The sequence below is a fragment of the Mauremys mutica genome, chromosome 2 (genome assembly GCF_020497125.1).
Source record: "Mauremys mutica isolate MM-2020 ecotype Southern chromosome 2, ASM2049712v1, whole genome shotgun sequence".
In the NCBI taxonomy this organism is placed as follows: domain Eukaryota; kingdom Metazoa; phylum Chordata; order Testudines; family Geoemydidae; genus Mauremys; species Mauremys mutica.
This window is the reverse complement of record NC_059073.1, coordinates 211800750-211816052: the sequence shown is the minus strand read 5'-3', so window position 1 is coordinate 211816052 and position 15303 is coordinate 211800750. Positions and strand designations below refer to the sequence as shown.

Sequence of the window (15303 nt, the reverse complement as noted above, 5' to 3'; positions counted from 1 at the left end):
GGGCAGGGTTGGAGTCGGGGCATGGCCGGGAGCAGAGGGGGGTTGAGCACCCACCAGCACCAGCAGAAGTTGGCGCCTATGATCAGCAGCATGGAAGCATGTCCTCCGGAATGGTGGCCAAAGCATGAAGGGGCATACAAATGTTTAGCATATCTGGCACATAAATACCTTGCAATACGGGCTACAAAAGTGCCACACAAATGCCTTTTCTCACTTTCAGGTGAGATTGTAAATAAGAAGAGGGTAGCATTATCTGCTATAAACGTAAACAAACTCATTTGTCCTAGGGATTGACTAAACAAGAAGTAGGACTGAATGGACTTATAGGCTCTAAACGTTTTACATTGTTTTGTTATTGAGTGTAGTTATGTAACCAAAAAAAATCTACATTTGTAAGTTGCACTTTCATGATAAAGAGATTGCACTATGGTACTTGTATGAGGTGAACTGAAAAATACTATTTTATCATTTTTACAGTGCAAATATTTGGAATAAAAAATAAATATAAAGTGAGCACTGTACACTTTGTATTCTGTGTTGTAACAGAATATATTTGAAAATGTAGAAAAACATCCAAAAATATTTAATAAATTTCAATCAGTATTCTATTGTCTAACAGTGCGATTGATCACAATTAATTTTTTTAATCGCAATTCATTGTCTTGAGTTAATCGCATGAGCTAACTGCGATTAATCGACAGCCCTAGAGGATATACATTACTCATATTTTCCAAGAAGGAATCTATCTTAAAAATGGCATAAACTTTATTTTTTTATAAAATGCACATAAGACAACACTAATACAATTTCTTTTAGATAGTCTCACATTATCTCAACTAGATAGCATTACTGAAAAACAGGTTAAGACTTAACATGAAGTGATCAGTTACAGAATTGTAACTGAAACAGAAATAAGTGTGCCAAATAGTTAAAAACAAAAACAAAACCCACAACTTCAAAACACTCTCTATATGTAGACTAGAAGTAGTATGTAAAATGAATCTGTGTAAAAATCAGTAAACACTTTAGTTTTTCCCTTACTCAATTTCTAAAAACATTTGAATTGCCAATTCTAAAAATAATCAACACATTATTGTCAATGGAAACTTGTATACAACAACCCCACAGGCTTACAGAAACATTAACAGTTAAGACTTAATTAACCATAGGCTTGTATGAATGCCTAGAATACAACCTGATGAAAGGAACCTGAGTGTATAGAGGTTTAAACTTCAAAAAAAATGTGTGCTATCTGTAGGGTCAATGAATCATGTTAAGGATATTCACATACCTCACTGGTTGGAAGAATTTTGATCCTTGCTGAGACTATTGTGATCAATGCCATTGCACAGAAAATGACTAAAGATTGTTTGCGGGGTTTATTTGGGGGACAAGGAGAGAGAGAGAGATGGAAATAAACATATGGTAACAAGAATTTTTGGGGACTGCTGTATTTTAAAATAAGTATCTACACACTTCAGAGGGTCTGAAAATATTCAGTTAAAGTTTAACCACCAGCCCCCCTCTCCTATCCCCTGTTTACTGCTGGGAGAATCCCCACTAGTTGACACAGAAGAGAAACAAGCAGTCCCTGTTGTGCACGTGGATTGCAAAGTATGGCCTTTTGTTGTCGGATATACCTTGTACACACCATGCCAGCCTATAGCAGGATGAAATTTCAGGCCTGTTTTAACAAGAGCATGGTACAGGGAGTCTATGGACCATTGCCTTCAGCGAGGACATCAAAAAAAGCTAATCACTCACCTGTAGCATGAATATGGGATCTGACCAATATTGTACTGGTGATCAGGGTATCCCCCAGACAACTGGGTGCTGGACGAAATCAGGATCTTGTGCACATTATATGAACAAGGAGATAAGTCCCCAACCCATCAGTAAGAGCGGCATCTGGTATTGTATCTACTTACTGATGGATTTGGAACATACAAGCCTATATGTAGTGTTTTGTTTAGGATGACAGGAGTATGTAGACCATAACCAGGATGGCAGAGAGTGATCAGGGAGAATAGGGCAGAGTTAAAGTTGGTGTTGAAAACTGAGTATCCCCAGCCTCTGACGTAATTGTTTTGTGGGAATTTCCTTAGTATTTTAAAACTAACCAGTTTAAAGTGTTATTTCTATTTCTTTCTGGCATTATTTTTAGAGTAGAGTACAACCTAAGCTACTTGAGACAACTGCCCCAAATCATACAAAATAAAGGCCTAGCCCCTGATCTTTTACTAGTGAAACAGCCCTATAGGAAAAAGAGCAACCTGCTTAGTACGCATAAGGAATGGGATGGAGAATAATATGGAAAATATGCCATTATATAAATCAGTAGTATGCCCTCAGTTAGAAACAGTCACCCAGCTCAAAAAGGATGCTGCACAATTGAAGGGGATGAGGGAAAAAAGGACAATGAGATTGACTGGAGATATGGAAAAAACTCATCTAAAGATTCTGTGTCTCAGCACATGAACAAAGGACATTTGAAATTGAAAGGTGGCAAATTCAAAACTGATACAAGGAAATGCTTTTACACACAGCAAGTAATTAGACTGTGGAACTCATTGCCATATTATATTGTTTAAGTGAAGGGACTGGCCATGCATATGAGTAATTTTCAGTTAATGCAAAAAGGTTTTGAAATATGAAATCTCATGACTCACAGTTTAAAGCAATCTAAGTATTAGCTTAGGGGGGAGACCTTCATAGGGGCTGATTATTGCTAAAGGCTAAGATTTAATCACAGGTATTTTTAGTATAAGTCATGGACAGGTCACAGGACTATGATTTTTTGTTTCTTACCCATAACCTGTCCATGACTTATACCATAAATACCTGATTGAATCATGGGGTGGGATGGGCAGCACTGCATGGGCGGGAAGCCCCTGGAACTAGCTACAGGGGGAGTCCCAGGGGCCCGCTGCCACTCTTGCCACCCCCTGGGAGGAGCCCTGGGGGACCAGCTCCAGTGGGCCCGTTGCCGATCCAGCTGCCACTTGGGGGAGAGTGCCGGGAGGCCCACTACTGTGCTGACCGCTGACGGGGGGGAGGGGGGCGGGAGGAGAACCCCACACAGGGGCTGCTGCTCCAGCTGCCATGGTGTGGGGGGCGGGGGGGGGGGAGAAGAGACACAATGCCCTGGGTTAGGCACTTCTCCAGCCTCCCTGGGATCACTGCCCAGAGCTGCTGAGCTATGGCTACTTCCCCTACCCCTGGGACTGCTGGTCAGGTGGTCCCTGGGGTCAGCTACATCAGCAGCTGCTCAGGCAGTCCCAGGGGCCAGCTGCCAGGCACCGCCTGCCAGAACAGCAGCTGGCTGCAGAGCTGCTCCGGCAGCAGCCAGTGAGGCCCACTGTTTGGGCAGCCCCAGGTTCAGCCACACCAGCTACTGCACAAGTCACAGAGGCGGCAGGCGGTCACGGAATCCATCATCTCCGTGACAAACACAGAGCCTTAATTATTGCACATCTGCCTACTGAGGTTTCTTGCATCTTCCTCTGAAGCATGTGGTGCTGAGTCTGGCCATTGTCAGAAACAAGTTACTGAACTAGGCAGACCGTAGGTGTGATTGAAGATGGCAATTCCTATGTTCTTGTGAATTTAAGAACTCCACAGGAAGGAGTGTGCACAGCTTACATAGTCTGCAGCTTTCAGGATCATGGGCTCTCTCTGGGTGAAGGGATAGGGTACATTACCTCATTTGGTATCAAGGTGAGATGGTTCAGCTAATTGTACTTACAATGTTCCTAACAGATTTAGAAAGCAATAAGCTCTACAGAAGACATCTTAAATGATTAAAATACTAATTTCCAGAATGGTTTGACCAAGTCACAGATTTTATGGCCAGCAGGAACCACTATGATCAAGTCTGACCCGACAAAGTAATTTCACCCAGTAATTCCTACCTCAAACCCATAACTTCTGGATGAACCACAGCACATCTTTTAAATCAAGACTGATGTTTTTATAAAGACTTAGTGATGGAGGAACCCCCCCCCCCAATTCTGTGTTGAGATTAAAGAGCTCTTTATCAAACCTTTTCCCACGTAGGCAGTTATACAGCATCGGGTCACTTAACTTGCTCTTTGTTAAGTTAACTAGACAAAGCTTTTAAAGTGTGACTGTAAGGTAGGTTTCCAGGCCTCAAATCATTTTCACAGCTCTTTTCTGAACTCTTTCCAATTCTCAAACATATCTTTGAAACGTAGAGACAGTACGCCAGTAATGATCTCACCAGTTAACTTAGTTTTAATATTACTTTTGCAGTGAGAAGTGACAAGGAAAGCAGGTTGGGGTTCGTTTTGAGGATAGGAATAAATCCTGAATTTCCAATGAAAACTTAGTTATAATCTTATCAAGTCACCATTCTAGTTTCAAAAAAATCAAGGTTAGTGAAATTGATTTGCGCTTTTATTCTAGATGGGTGTAATTTTCTCTTGTATTATTACAACTTATTATTACCACTGTATTATTAAAACTTAGCTTTTCAAGCTTTAGCAAAACATTACTTATTTACACCCCCTTAATAGGAAGTAGAAAAAACAAAATTCCCATGCAGCATGAAATCAAGTCACACCCCCACACGTTTCTAACAAGATATTAAGAACTTAGCAAGCTTTTTCTGCTGCACAAGCTTTTAAACAGAGGAAAGAAAATATGGCAATAAAAAGGCTTAGTCACTATGCTTAAAATAAAAAGCAATTTAAAGAGGGATGATTCAGTTTTCAAAAACCCCCAATGGATGCCATCTGCATCTAGGAGCCAGATTCTGAGTAACATGATGAGACAGTCTGTATCCCTATCTTCACCCTTTTTACAAGACTGGTATTTTTTATACAAAGTATGCCTTGTGAGGTATCATTTGAACACTCAATTTGCTGAGTATTGACAACATTGTATGTAAAGTTAAGAATCTACTGTGACATTGCTGTGAGGTTCCAAGTGTAGAAAACCAGGCACAAACCAGTTCCTCAGAGAGAAAAGGCAAACTGATGCCTTGGCCAGCTGTCAATATAATCAAATGGACTAGCACCTGGTTAAGCAGCCATTCTTTGACAGGAAAAAAGGTGTGAGCAAGTAGTTTACAGCTTGGTCAAGGAACAGCTGTGGGTTCCTATGCAAAGAGCCTGTCTCTTGAACCTCAGCTGGAGATGATTTTCAAAGAGCAACACATAAGTGAAAACTGAGGACACAAATCGTCTTTGTCCACAACACCTGAAGGACAAGGAAAAACATTGGACTGGAGGGTGGGGTCATGGCTGAAAGCATCCAGCCAGTAAGACTGCAAAAGCAAGAGACTTGTTTTGAATTCACTTAGCTTTAGTTAGATGTTAGTTGCATTTTACCTTTTATTTTCTTGTAACCAAATTCTGACTTTTATGCCTAATTACTTGTAATCACTTAATCTTTCTGCAGTAAATAAACTTGTTTGATCTAAACCAGTGTTTTGAAACTTCCATTTGAGTTAACAGGGTTTGTGCATATCCTTTTCGATTACAAAAAGAAGACTATGAGCTTGTATTGTCCAAAAGTAAAGAGCTGGGCAGTACAAGATGAACATTTCTAGGGACAAGTCCAGAACTGGGAATTTGCTGGTGTAATCACTGTACTATAATTCAGGAGTGGCTGGGGAGAGCAATCATAACACAGCTGGGAGTAATTTACATGCTAGGGGCTGTGTGTGAGCAGACCCAGCATGGTTGCTCTTATTAATGTAGCAGTGTAAAAGGTACCACAAGTTGGAGAATTAAAGGGACACAGCTGTTCAATAGTCTAGATTGTTCCCTGGGGAACATCACATGGCTTTCAGGTTTGCTAATCATTCTTTACAATCTAAGCCCATATTTACAGTAGGCATAGATGCAGCTAGACTGGAAAAATCTGTGCTTTGTACCCAATGAGTAAATGCACTGCCCCCCGAATGAAACAAGCTATACCAGTAAAAATGGGATAACCCCGCACACATACACACAAGCATTAGCCAATGTAATTCAAAACTGTTATTTAGGTACAGAATGCGGCTCCCTGCCCCTACTTATTAGCTCCATAACTGCAGGATCATTTCCGATGTAGGCTGGTGGAAGGGGGTTACACCAGAGCTGCACCAATCCAATGTTTAGAAAGTCAAGCCCTTGAGGATGGGATAACTAGCAAACAGGTATTTGGTATAGCTCTGCAGCTCCCACAAACTGTACTTACTACTCAGTGAGTTCCTGTTAATCCTAATGTTTGTACATGGTACCTTAAACCAGTACAAAAAAATTTGGGGGGGGTGCATTTGGTGTGGAGATGGGATGTTGGGAGAACAAAAGTCATTTAATGCCCTCAGCTATGGCAGGTGTTTTGTAATTTCCTGATTCAGCATATCCAAGGTACCTATTCAGAAGTTATCCATGCCCTTCCCAAAAAAGGAAGGGATCTTTGCATACTTCAGTAATAGGAAACATTTAATTTTTTTCTATGAAGAGATGCAGCCTAGAGATGGGAAATCCCTTTAACGGAAACTAGAAGGCCAGCTTAACAAAACCATATTAATTGTTTCAAACAAAATAGAATGACCTTTTTGATAGAAAAAGTTACCTAAGCCAACTTTCTGAAATAACCACTATCCTAGATAAGGAACTAAACTCCAAGGGCATAGCTGTGGTAGAAGCCATCTCAAAACATTTTCCCTCCATTTGGGAGAAGGGAAGAGGAGCATTTCTTTTAAACTTTTTTGGTGCCGAAGATAATGGCAGTGTGTAATAGAAAACCTAGATATGAAGTACAATACCCAAGGTCCTCTAAGAAATCAGGACTGTTTACAAAAGTCCTCTTGACTGTAAGACTAGCATTTCAGAATTTACTGATTATCTTAGATTTTAACAGAGTGAAGATCCAGTTCTTAATTGTACAAACTATCAATAATTGTATTAATAAAATTGGTATTCAAATGCACCAACTCAGAAGAGATTGTAAAGTCCTAATTTATCTTACTTTTGATTTTAATTAGCTAACACTTCATTATGCAGACCTCAGTTTAGTTGGTATTCAGTAAACTAAAACTTGCCACAGAGCTGTTTTATCACACTAAATCAGGACTGTTGCTTGACTAAGTGTTCCAAATACTCAAAGAAATATACGAAGAGACATAATTTTTAAGCTGCAACATACATGGTTTTAATACAACAAAAACATTTAAGTCAGGTGAAAAGTAATAAACTCAACAATCAGCACTAAAACATTTCCATTGGAAATGTGTTAAAATTCACAAAGGTCTTCATTACCATCTTACTGCAATTTTTTTGTGTGTTTCTAGTCTACACACCACATGTTTTCTGTAATCATGCAAATGTGAATAAAACTTTAAATGCTTAGGTAAGTGGGAAGTCCATTTACTGAAAAGACTCATATTTCACAGTTTAGCCAGCGTGAGTATGAACAAAAACTGCAGAATTCTTCATGTGATTATACACATTTTAAAAGCCATGAACTTTCAGCTGCTCCTCCTTGACAATGCCAACCTGCAAAAGGGAAACACATTTCAGTAAAGCTTCTGTACTGCAGAGTGGCCATAACATTACATCAAGAGAGAAGATCTAGAAGTCATTAGGAGTGACAAGGGACTCTAGGTGCATCAACCAGGTACAGTACAGGATTCATGGCCATTTTCCAGGTTCCAGAGTCAAATGTTAGAGAATTATCTCCAGAAGTTTGCCCCAAAGAATTATGTACCTTAATGTTTTTTATTTAGGAACCTGGTTACTAGAAACATAGAACATCTCAATCCTTTAGTCTTTTCCACTTACCCTTTCAATCTGAACTGCTTTAAAAAACCACAACTGATAACACATGCCTTCAAACAGCAGCTACAGCTGAGTATTCTTATGACAAGACAAAAAATATTAGCTATTTCCCCCCCACCCCACAGCACCTGTTCATTATCAGTTATATTTGTCAGACATATTTTGGCTTTTACAACAAGAGGCAAAACTCAAAACTTTGTTTCCCCAAAGAATGGGAATTGTTAATTCAATAGAGAGGTGCAAGAAAATTCAGAAACATTTTAGACTCGTAGAAGATGTTTATCACCCTGATTATCACAATACCGCACAAAATCTAAATACTATACAAAATACTACACAATCACACAAAAAAATATAAGTACAGCAGAAGCAGGAAGCCTGCTAAGCAACCAGTGAGGCCACTGGACAATCGAGATGCTAACGGGGCACTCGAGGATAAGGGAATTGCGGAGAAACTAAATGAATTATTTGCATCGCCTTCACAGCTGAGGATGTGAAGGAGATTCCCAAACCCAAGCCATTCTTTTTAGGTGACAAATCTGAGGAATTGTCCCAGATTGAGGTGTCATTATAGGAGATTTTGGAACAAATTGATAAACTAAACAGCAATAAGTCACCAGGACCAGATGATACTCACCCAAGAGTTCTGAAGGAACTCAAATGTGAAATTGCAGAAGTACTAACCGTAGTCTGTACCTATCATTTAAATCAGCTTCTGTACCAAATGACTGGAGGATAGCTAATGTGACGTCAATTTTTAAAAAGAGCTCCTGAAGTGATACCAGCAATTACAGGCTGGTACGCCTGACTTCAGTACTGCGCAAATTCGTTGAAACTATCGTAAACAAAATTGTCAGAGACGGATGAATATAATTTGTTGGGGGAAGAGTCAACATGGTCTTTGTAAATGGAAATCATGCCTCACCAATCTACTAGAATTCTTTGAGGGGGTCAACAAGCATGTGGACAAGGGGGATCCAGTGGATATAGTGTACTTAGATTTTCAGAAAGCCATTGACAAGACCCCCCACCGAAGGCTCTTAAGCAAAGAAAGCTGTCATGAGATAAGAGGGAAAGTTCTCTCATGGATCGGTAACTGGTTAAAAGTTAGGAAACAAAGGGTAGGAATAAATGGTCAGTTTTCAGAATGGAGAGAGGTAAATAGTGGTGTCTCCCAAGGGTCTGTACTGGGCCTAGTCCTATTCAACATATTAATAAATGATCTGGAAAAACAAGTAAACAGTGAGGTGGCAAAATCTGCAGATATAAAACTACTCAAGATAGTTAAGTCCCAGGCAGACTGCGAAGAGCTCCAAAAGAATCTCTCAAAACCAGGTGAACTGGGCAACAAGGCAGATGAAATTCAGTGTTGATAAATGTAATGTACATTGGAAAACATAATCCCAACTATACATACAAAATGATGCGATCTAAATTGGCTGTTACTACGCAAGAAAGATCTTGGAGTCATTGTGGATAGTTCTCTGAAAACATCCACTCTATGTGCAGCAGCAGTCAAAAAAGCAAACAGGATGTTGGGAATCATTAAGAAAGAGAAAGATAATAAGACAGAAAATATCATATTGCCTCTATATAAATCCGTGGCAAGCCCACATCTTGGATACTATGTGCAGATATGGTCGCCCCATCTCAAAAAAAGATGTACTGGAATTGGAAAAGGTTCAGAAAAGGGCAACAAAAATGGTTAAGGGTATAAAACGGCTGCCATATGAGGAGAGATTAATAAGACTGGGACTCTTCAGCTTGTAACAGATGACAGAGGGGAAATAATTGAGGCCTATAAAAATCATGACTGGTGTGGAGAAAGTAAATAGGCAAGTGTTATTTACTCTCTCTCTCAAAACAAAAACTAGGGGTCACCAAATGAAATTAATAGGCAGATTTAACACAAACAAAAGAATATTTTTTCCCCACACAACACGCAGTCAGTCTGGTGAACTCTTTGCCAGACTTGGTGAGGACCAAGATTATAACAGGGTTCAAATAAAGATCTAGATAAATTCATGGAGGATAGGTCCATCAATGGCTATTAGCCAGGATGGGCAGGGATGGTGTCCCTAGCTTCTGTCTGCCAGAAGCTGGGAATGGGCAACAGGGGATGGATCACTTGATTACCTGTTTTGTTCATTCCTTCTGGGGCACCTGGCATTGGCCACTGTCGGAAGACAGGATACTGGGCTAGATGGACCTTTGGTCAGACCCAGTATGGCCGTTCTTATGTTCTTATGTACTGCAAGCATCTGGTTTTGTCCTTTCAGGTCAGTGTATTAAGAGCTGTATTAAAGGTTCAAAAACTGGTTAAATGTAAAGAAATAAATTAATATGATACCTTTAACAATTAAGGTCTTTATCAGTTTCAGAGAGAGATCTAAAATACTGCTAGTGGTCTGTCTGTAGTCACTCACCTCTAAGAGGAATTGGCAAATGTTCTTTCTCTGGTCACCTTGAAGCTGAATAACTTCACCGTACTCAGGATGTTCAATCACAGTGCCATTACAAGCAAATTTCTAGAAAAACATTCATATTGTAAGACATCTCATGTAAACTGTAATGAAGCTTACTATGCTTTACAGTGTACTTCCACAACAGAAGCTGCATAAGATAAATATTGAAGGTTATAAATAAGTCACTTATGTATCAACAAAAGAATGGAAAGAGACAAACATGGTTAAAACTACACTATTCTGATTTTTAAAACAGTATGGAAGCTAGTTGGTGACACCAGGACAGCAGCATTACAGACAACACAACTGTAAACTGGCAAGCTGCCCCTCCCCCCCCAACAAAATACTTAAAAGCCAAAAGATGGAAAGTCAAGCACAGGAATGTCTCATGCAAGATTTGCCTGTCCAACTTGCCACTAGTTTCCATGTTTAAGAGTTTCACTGGAAACACCACTTTCTCACTGCAAATCAAAAATGGCAGAACCATGACATTAAAAGCAACACTCATGTCATTGTTGCAGGGAGGGATAGCTCAATGGTTTGAGCATTGGCCTGCTAAACCCAGGGTTGTGAGTTCAATCCTTGAGGGGGCCATTTAAGGATCTGGGGCAAAAATCTGTCTGGGGATTGGTCCTGCTTTGAGCAGGGGGTTGGACTAGATGACCTCCTGAGGTCCCTTCCAACCCTGATAGTCTATCATTTATATCTGCCAAATCAACAAAAATGGCAGACCCTTAACTAATTAACTAGATTGCTTAGAACAAGTTTTAAGAGACTAACATTTGTAAAAAAAATTGTTAATTTCAAGAATATTGTATTGTCCCTTGAACAAAGGGACTGTTCCCTTCCCTTCTTGCTTTTAGCCATATGTGAAAATGAAGCAGACATGTAGCCAAAAGTCAAAATAAAATACTCAATTTTCACAAATTGGCATTGCGCTCCTATTTCCACATTAAGCTAGCAGCTTTACCTTTTTGAAGGCTTTCACAAGTTTTTTTTTGTCATAATCATCTGCAATTCCCTGAACAGTAGTTAATGTCTTCCTGCCGTTTCGTTGCTGGATCCTTATATGAATGTAATCCTCAGTCCCTGCCGGGAGTAAGTCGTCACCCTTAGTTGCATCAGCAAAGGGGTCTGCAGGGAAAAAGGCAGTTTACTACATATGAAGCATTTTTCATGCGAAAATGATAAATTGATACAGCTAGCAGAGAATATCCAGTTATACAGAGCGCCCTTTGGAAGAGTCTTGTTAACTCTTATCCCTAGGATCAGAGTTAACAGAGGGAAAAAACCTGTTCTTTTATCTCAAACAGAACTAACTACATGATAAAAGCCCTAGCTAACTCACTGTCATGTTTTCACCAACTTATACATTTGCTTTCTCTTCAAAACCCCCTCAAAGGTTAAATAGATGACATAACCCCAAAATACTGTGTGTTTACTCGTTAAACCATAAACACCAAAATCCAAGAACTGTCACATCAAAACTTCATTTCACCCAGAGACCCATCACCTTAAGGGGGTGCCTCATCTAATATTTCTGCTGAAAAATTTCCCCACCAGTGAGGAGTCCTAGTTCCAGACAGTCACCATAATTTTAAGCACCATATGTAATGGTCCTAAGAGAAGATCTTCAAGAAATGGTGACAAACATTGGCAGATACCAGGTACTGCAAACACACTGTGCACTATACAACTGGTACCTAGTTTGAGGCAAAAAGCCAATACAATTCATTTTAGCCATGTCTACACAACAGCACCCTTCAGACTCCTCCAGTCTTCAACTGTACTGAAGCATGGGGAAAGAGAGCCAAGTCTCTTTAGAACGGGATAAAGAAGAAAGAAAGTGGCTTCCTGTGCCATTCAACCAGTTTGAGGTATTCCCTACTCCCTAAACAAACGGCATTTAAATATCTTTTCTAACCAATTTAGATTAGACCTGCATGTTTCCCAAACAAACTCCTTCACCTGTTACATAGGATTCTTCAGCTAAAGTAGGTAATGAGCTTTAGATCAAGATTTTCAGATGTTACTAGTGATTTGGGTTACCAATCTGAGCCACTTTAAAAGCTCCAATTATCAGAAGGCGTATAACTCAGCACTTTCATGTGCTAAATTTGACACTTGAAAATGGCCTGAATTTCCAAAATTTGAGGTCCAAAAATGACTAGTCACATTTGAAAGTCTTCACTTAAGCATCTACCTATGCAACTCCACTACTTTCCAGAAGCAGAAACAAACCTCCAAGAGAAAGAATGCTCAGGCCTAAGAGCACCAGCAAACTAGCCTAGCCTGCAGAAGCAACTAAAATGGGGAGAGCATGGAAGGGGGGTCCAGTGGCTTGGGACAAAATACATCTAGAGGAGCAGGCACAACTCTGGCCTGTCAGGAACTAGAAGGAAGGAGAGGCAGATTGGTTCCACTTCCTCCACACCTCTGTTAAAGAATCAAGGGATTCTGGATCACAGATGAATCCCTAGAGTCTGTACCTTATTAAAAGAGTCAGTGGGAGTGGGGGCATGGGAAGGGTTTAAATTCTGGGGGCAAGTTGACCAAATAGGGATTTCAATCAGTGTGGATATAAGGGAAGAGGGGACCAAGAAAGGAAAATCCCTTACCAAAGGGGATAAGATTCTGGACAGGGGGTGGGCCAATTCTTACTGATAAAATGAAGTTCCCCAGGCAGGTCAATCCCTAGGATTTGGTACTCCGCCCCAGACAGCACGTACCCAGGATGCCTTTCTTAAGGATTAACAGTGCCTGACCATGCAAAAAGGAGGCCCCACAATCCATGCAGGTCAATACCTGAAGTGGGCTCTACAGTAGGGCAGTCACCAGGATTTGGGGGCCAGAGTTTTTCCCCACTGAAGGACAGCAGGTGACAGGGGATGGAGAAAATAATCCCATGGCAGATCAGCTGCCAGTGCCTGGGCAGATCCAATCCCAAAGGGTCTATACCAGGGGTCAGCAACCTTTCAGAAGTGGTGTGCCAAGTCTCCATTTATTCACTCTAATTTAAGGTTTCACATGCCACTAATACATGTTACCATTTTAGAAGGTCTCTTTCTATAAATCTATAACTATACTATTGTTGAATGTAAAGTAAATAAGATTTTTAAAATGTTTAAGAAGCTTCATTTAAAATTAAATTAAAATGCAGAGCCCCCCAGACCCGTGGGCACTACCAGTGCAGTGAGAGTGCCACTGAAAATCAGCTCACATGCCCGTGCCATAGGTTGCCTACCCCCGGTCTATACAGTGGATGGAGGGGGGGGGCGGAAGAGAAGATACGAAGCTATCACTCCGGGGGGTGCTGCACAGCAGCTATGGGGGCAGCCTGGGCACTACCAGGAAGCAGAGATCCCAGAGGGCAGACTACGGGGGGAGGGAGACCCCCAGAGCAGGGCCCCTTACCGAGACAAGGATAATGGACTGAGTGGGGACGCCCCCACATCAGGCTGCTCCCCGCTGCAAGGCAAAGCCCAGGCACCCGGGGCAGCGGAGGGGGTGGGGGTCGGGGGCCCCTGTCAGAGGCTGGGACACGGCAAGCGAGGGGATCGCTCACGGGACGCTGGGCGAGCCTGGCGGCTGGCGAGGAGCCGGGCGGGCGGGGGTCGCTCACCGAAGGATTGGAGGTTCTGGATAGTGGACATGCGATTCAGTGGCGGGGCGCTGAGCAGGGGAGAAGGCCGCGGCTGGGTGCGCCCGGGTCACGTCTCACTGGAGCTGCAGGGAGGAGAGGAAAAAAAAAACCAAACCGCAAGTCCGGAGCGACGGCAGCGGGCCGGGGGCGGCGGGCGCGACGCGGATGCAGCAGCGACTACTTCTCCCACAAAATGGCCGCCCGCTCTTATGCCCGGCCCTTGCCCCAGCCGCGGGCACGTGACCTCCGTCGGCTCGGAGCATCCTGGGGAATGGAGTCCTCCCAAGCCGGCAGCAAGCAGCCGCAGAGCGGTGGGGGACTACGACGCCCAGCATGCACCGCGCCGCCGCCAGCTGCCCCGCCTGCTTCTCTCCTCCCGCCCCGCCCCGGTGTCTGTCTCTGCCCAGAGCCCGGTCCCGAAAGTGTCGGCTTGTCAGGGAGCCTGCAGAGCGGGGGGAGCGGGGGGGCGAGACAGTGACACCCCCAGGGAGCAGCGATCGCTGTGCGTGCGACCCCTCCCGCCGGGGGGGTGTCTGTGTCTGACACCCCGCAGCCTCCCCCCGGCACTAGGCTGGACGTGACACCCCGCCCTACATAGCGCTCTGTCCCTACTCCGCGCACAGCCCCTTCCCGGCCCGGGAACGGACCCTGAGCTGGGGGGGGAGGGGACACGGGTGTCTGTGTGTGTCCCCGCTCAGGGGCTCGCTACTTGTGGCAGGACGCGGCCCGTCCCTCCCCTGCCCCGGCTCCCCTCCCGGAGAACAGCTACCGCAGAGCGCTCTCCCTGCGATAGCGTCACCTGCCTCCCTGCTATATACTTCGCGTATTACCCTCCCCACCCTACCTTGGGGGCTAAACATTATGCAATCCCCCCCCCCCCGGTACGTTTCCTTCACCACTTCTGGGAGATAGCTACGTGCCACATACGCTGCTGCTTCTACACCCTTTGCGTGTCTGGGAATAGGTACTGTGCAGGATACTCTGCATAGTTTACTCCTCCCCCGCATCCCATTGGAGAATAAATACTGCAAAATATACACATACACGCTCCTAGGAAATATATAGCACAGACTATATGCTGCTTATTGTACACCTCGAACAAACCGTAATTCTGTGCAACTTTACTATATTGGCATGAGCACACTTCTACAATTAAGGCTGGGTTCCGTTTGTCACTTAAGCAGTCACTTCTTGGTTTGGGAGTGGGGGGCGGAAATCCAGTGTATCTACCCAAATTTAAGTTCAGAATCTGTGATTAAACTTTTCAGTTTCTGAGGCTTTGCAAGCAAATCTGTTATTTATTTTATGAACCAAAGTTAATTAAAAATAGGTCCTTTAGGAAAAAATTCTGAGTGGCTCACCATTTTTGGACAATACTAGCTAACAAATGCTTCCTTTGTTATCC

The 15303-nt window shown here is 42.7% G+C and overlaps 1 protein-coding gene across 2 annotated transcripts; it reads right to left on the bottom strand.

The window, feature by feature from the left end:
• Positions 1-7139: 7139 nt before the first annotated feature.
• On the bottom strand, positions 7140-14122 carry EIF1B (eukaryotic translation initiation factor 1B). 2 transcript variants are annotated; one of them, XR_006577509.1, is made up of 5 exons: positions 13878-14122; positions 11226-11389; positions 10217-10318; positions 9927-10085; positions 7140-7508 (listed from the first exon to the last, which is right to left on the bottom strand). XR_006577509.1 is itself a non-coding variant. In XM_045007987.1 (4 exons), exons 1-4 carry the CDS (start codon positions 13906-13908, stop codon positions 7464-7466), a joined length of 342 nt encoding a protein of 113 aa, XP_044863922.1. In that variant the 5' UTR covers positions 13909-14114; the 3' UTR covers positions 7140-7463. The 2 variants fall into 2 exon arrangements, 1 of the variants encoding a protein (XP_044863922.1); XM_045007987.1 differs by lacking the exon at positions 9927-10085 and having other exon boundaries at positions 13878-14114.
• Between the last annotated feature and the right edge of the window lie 1181 nt (positions 14123-15303).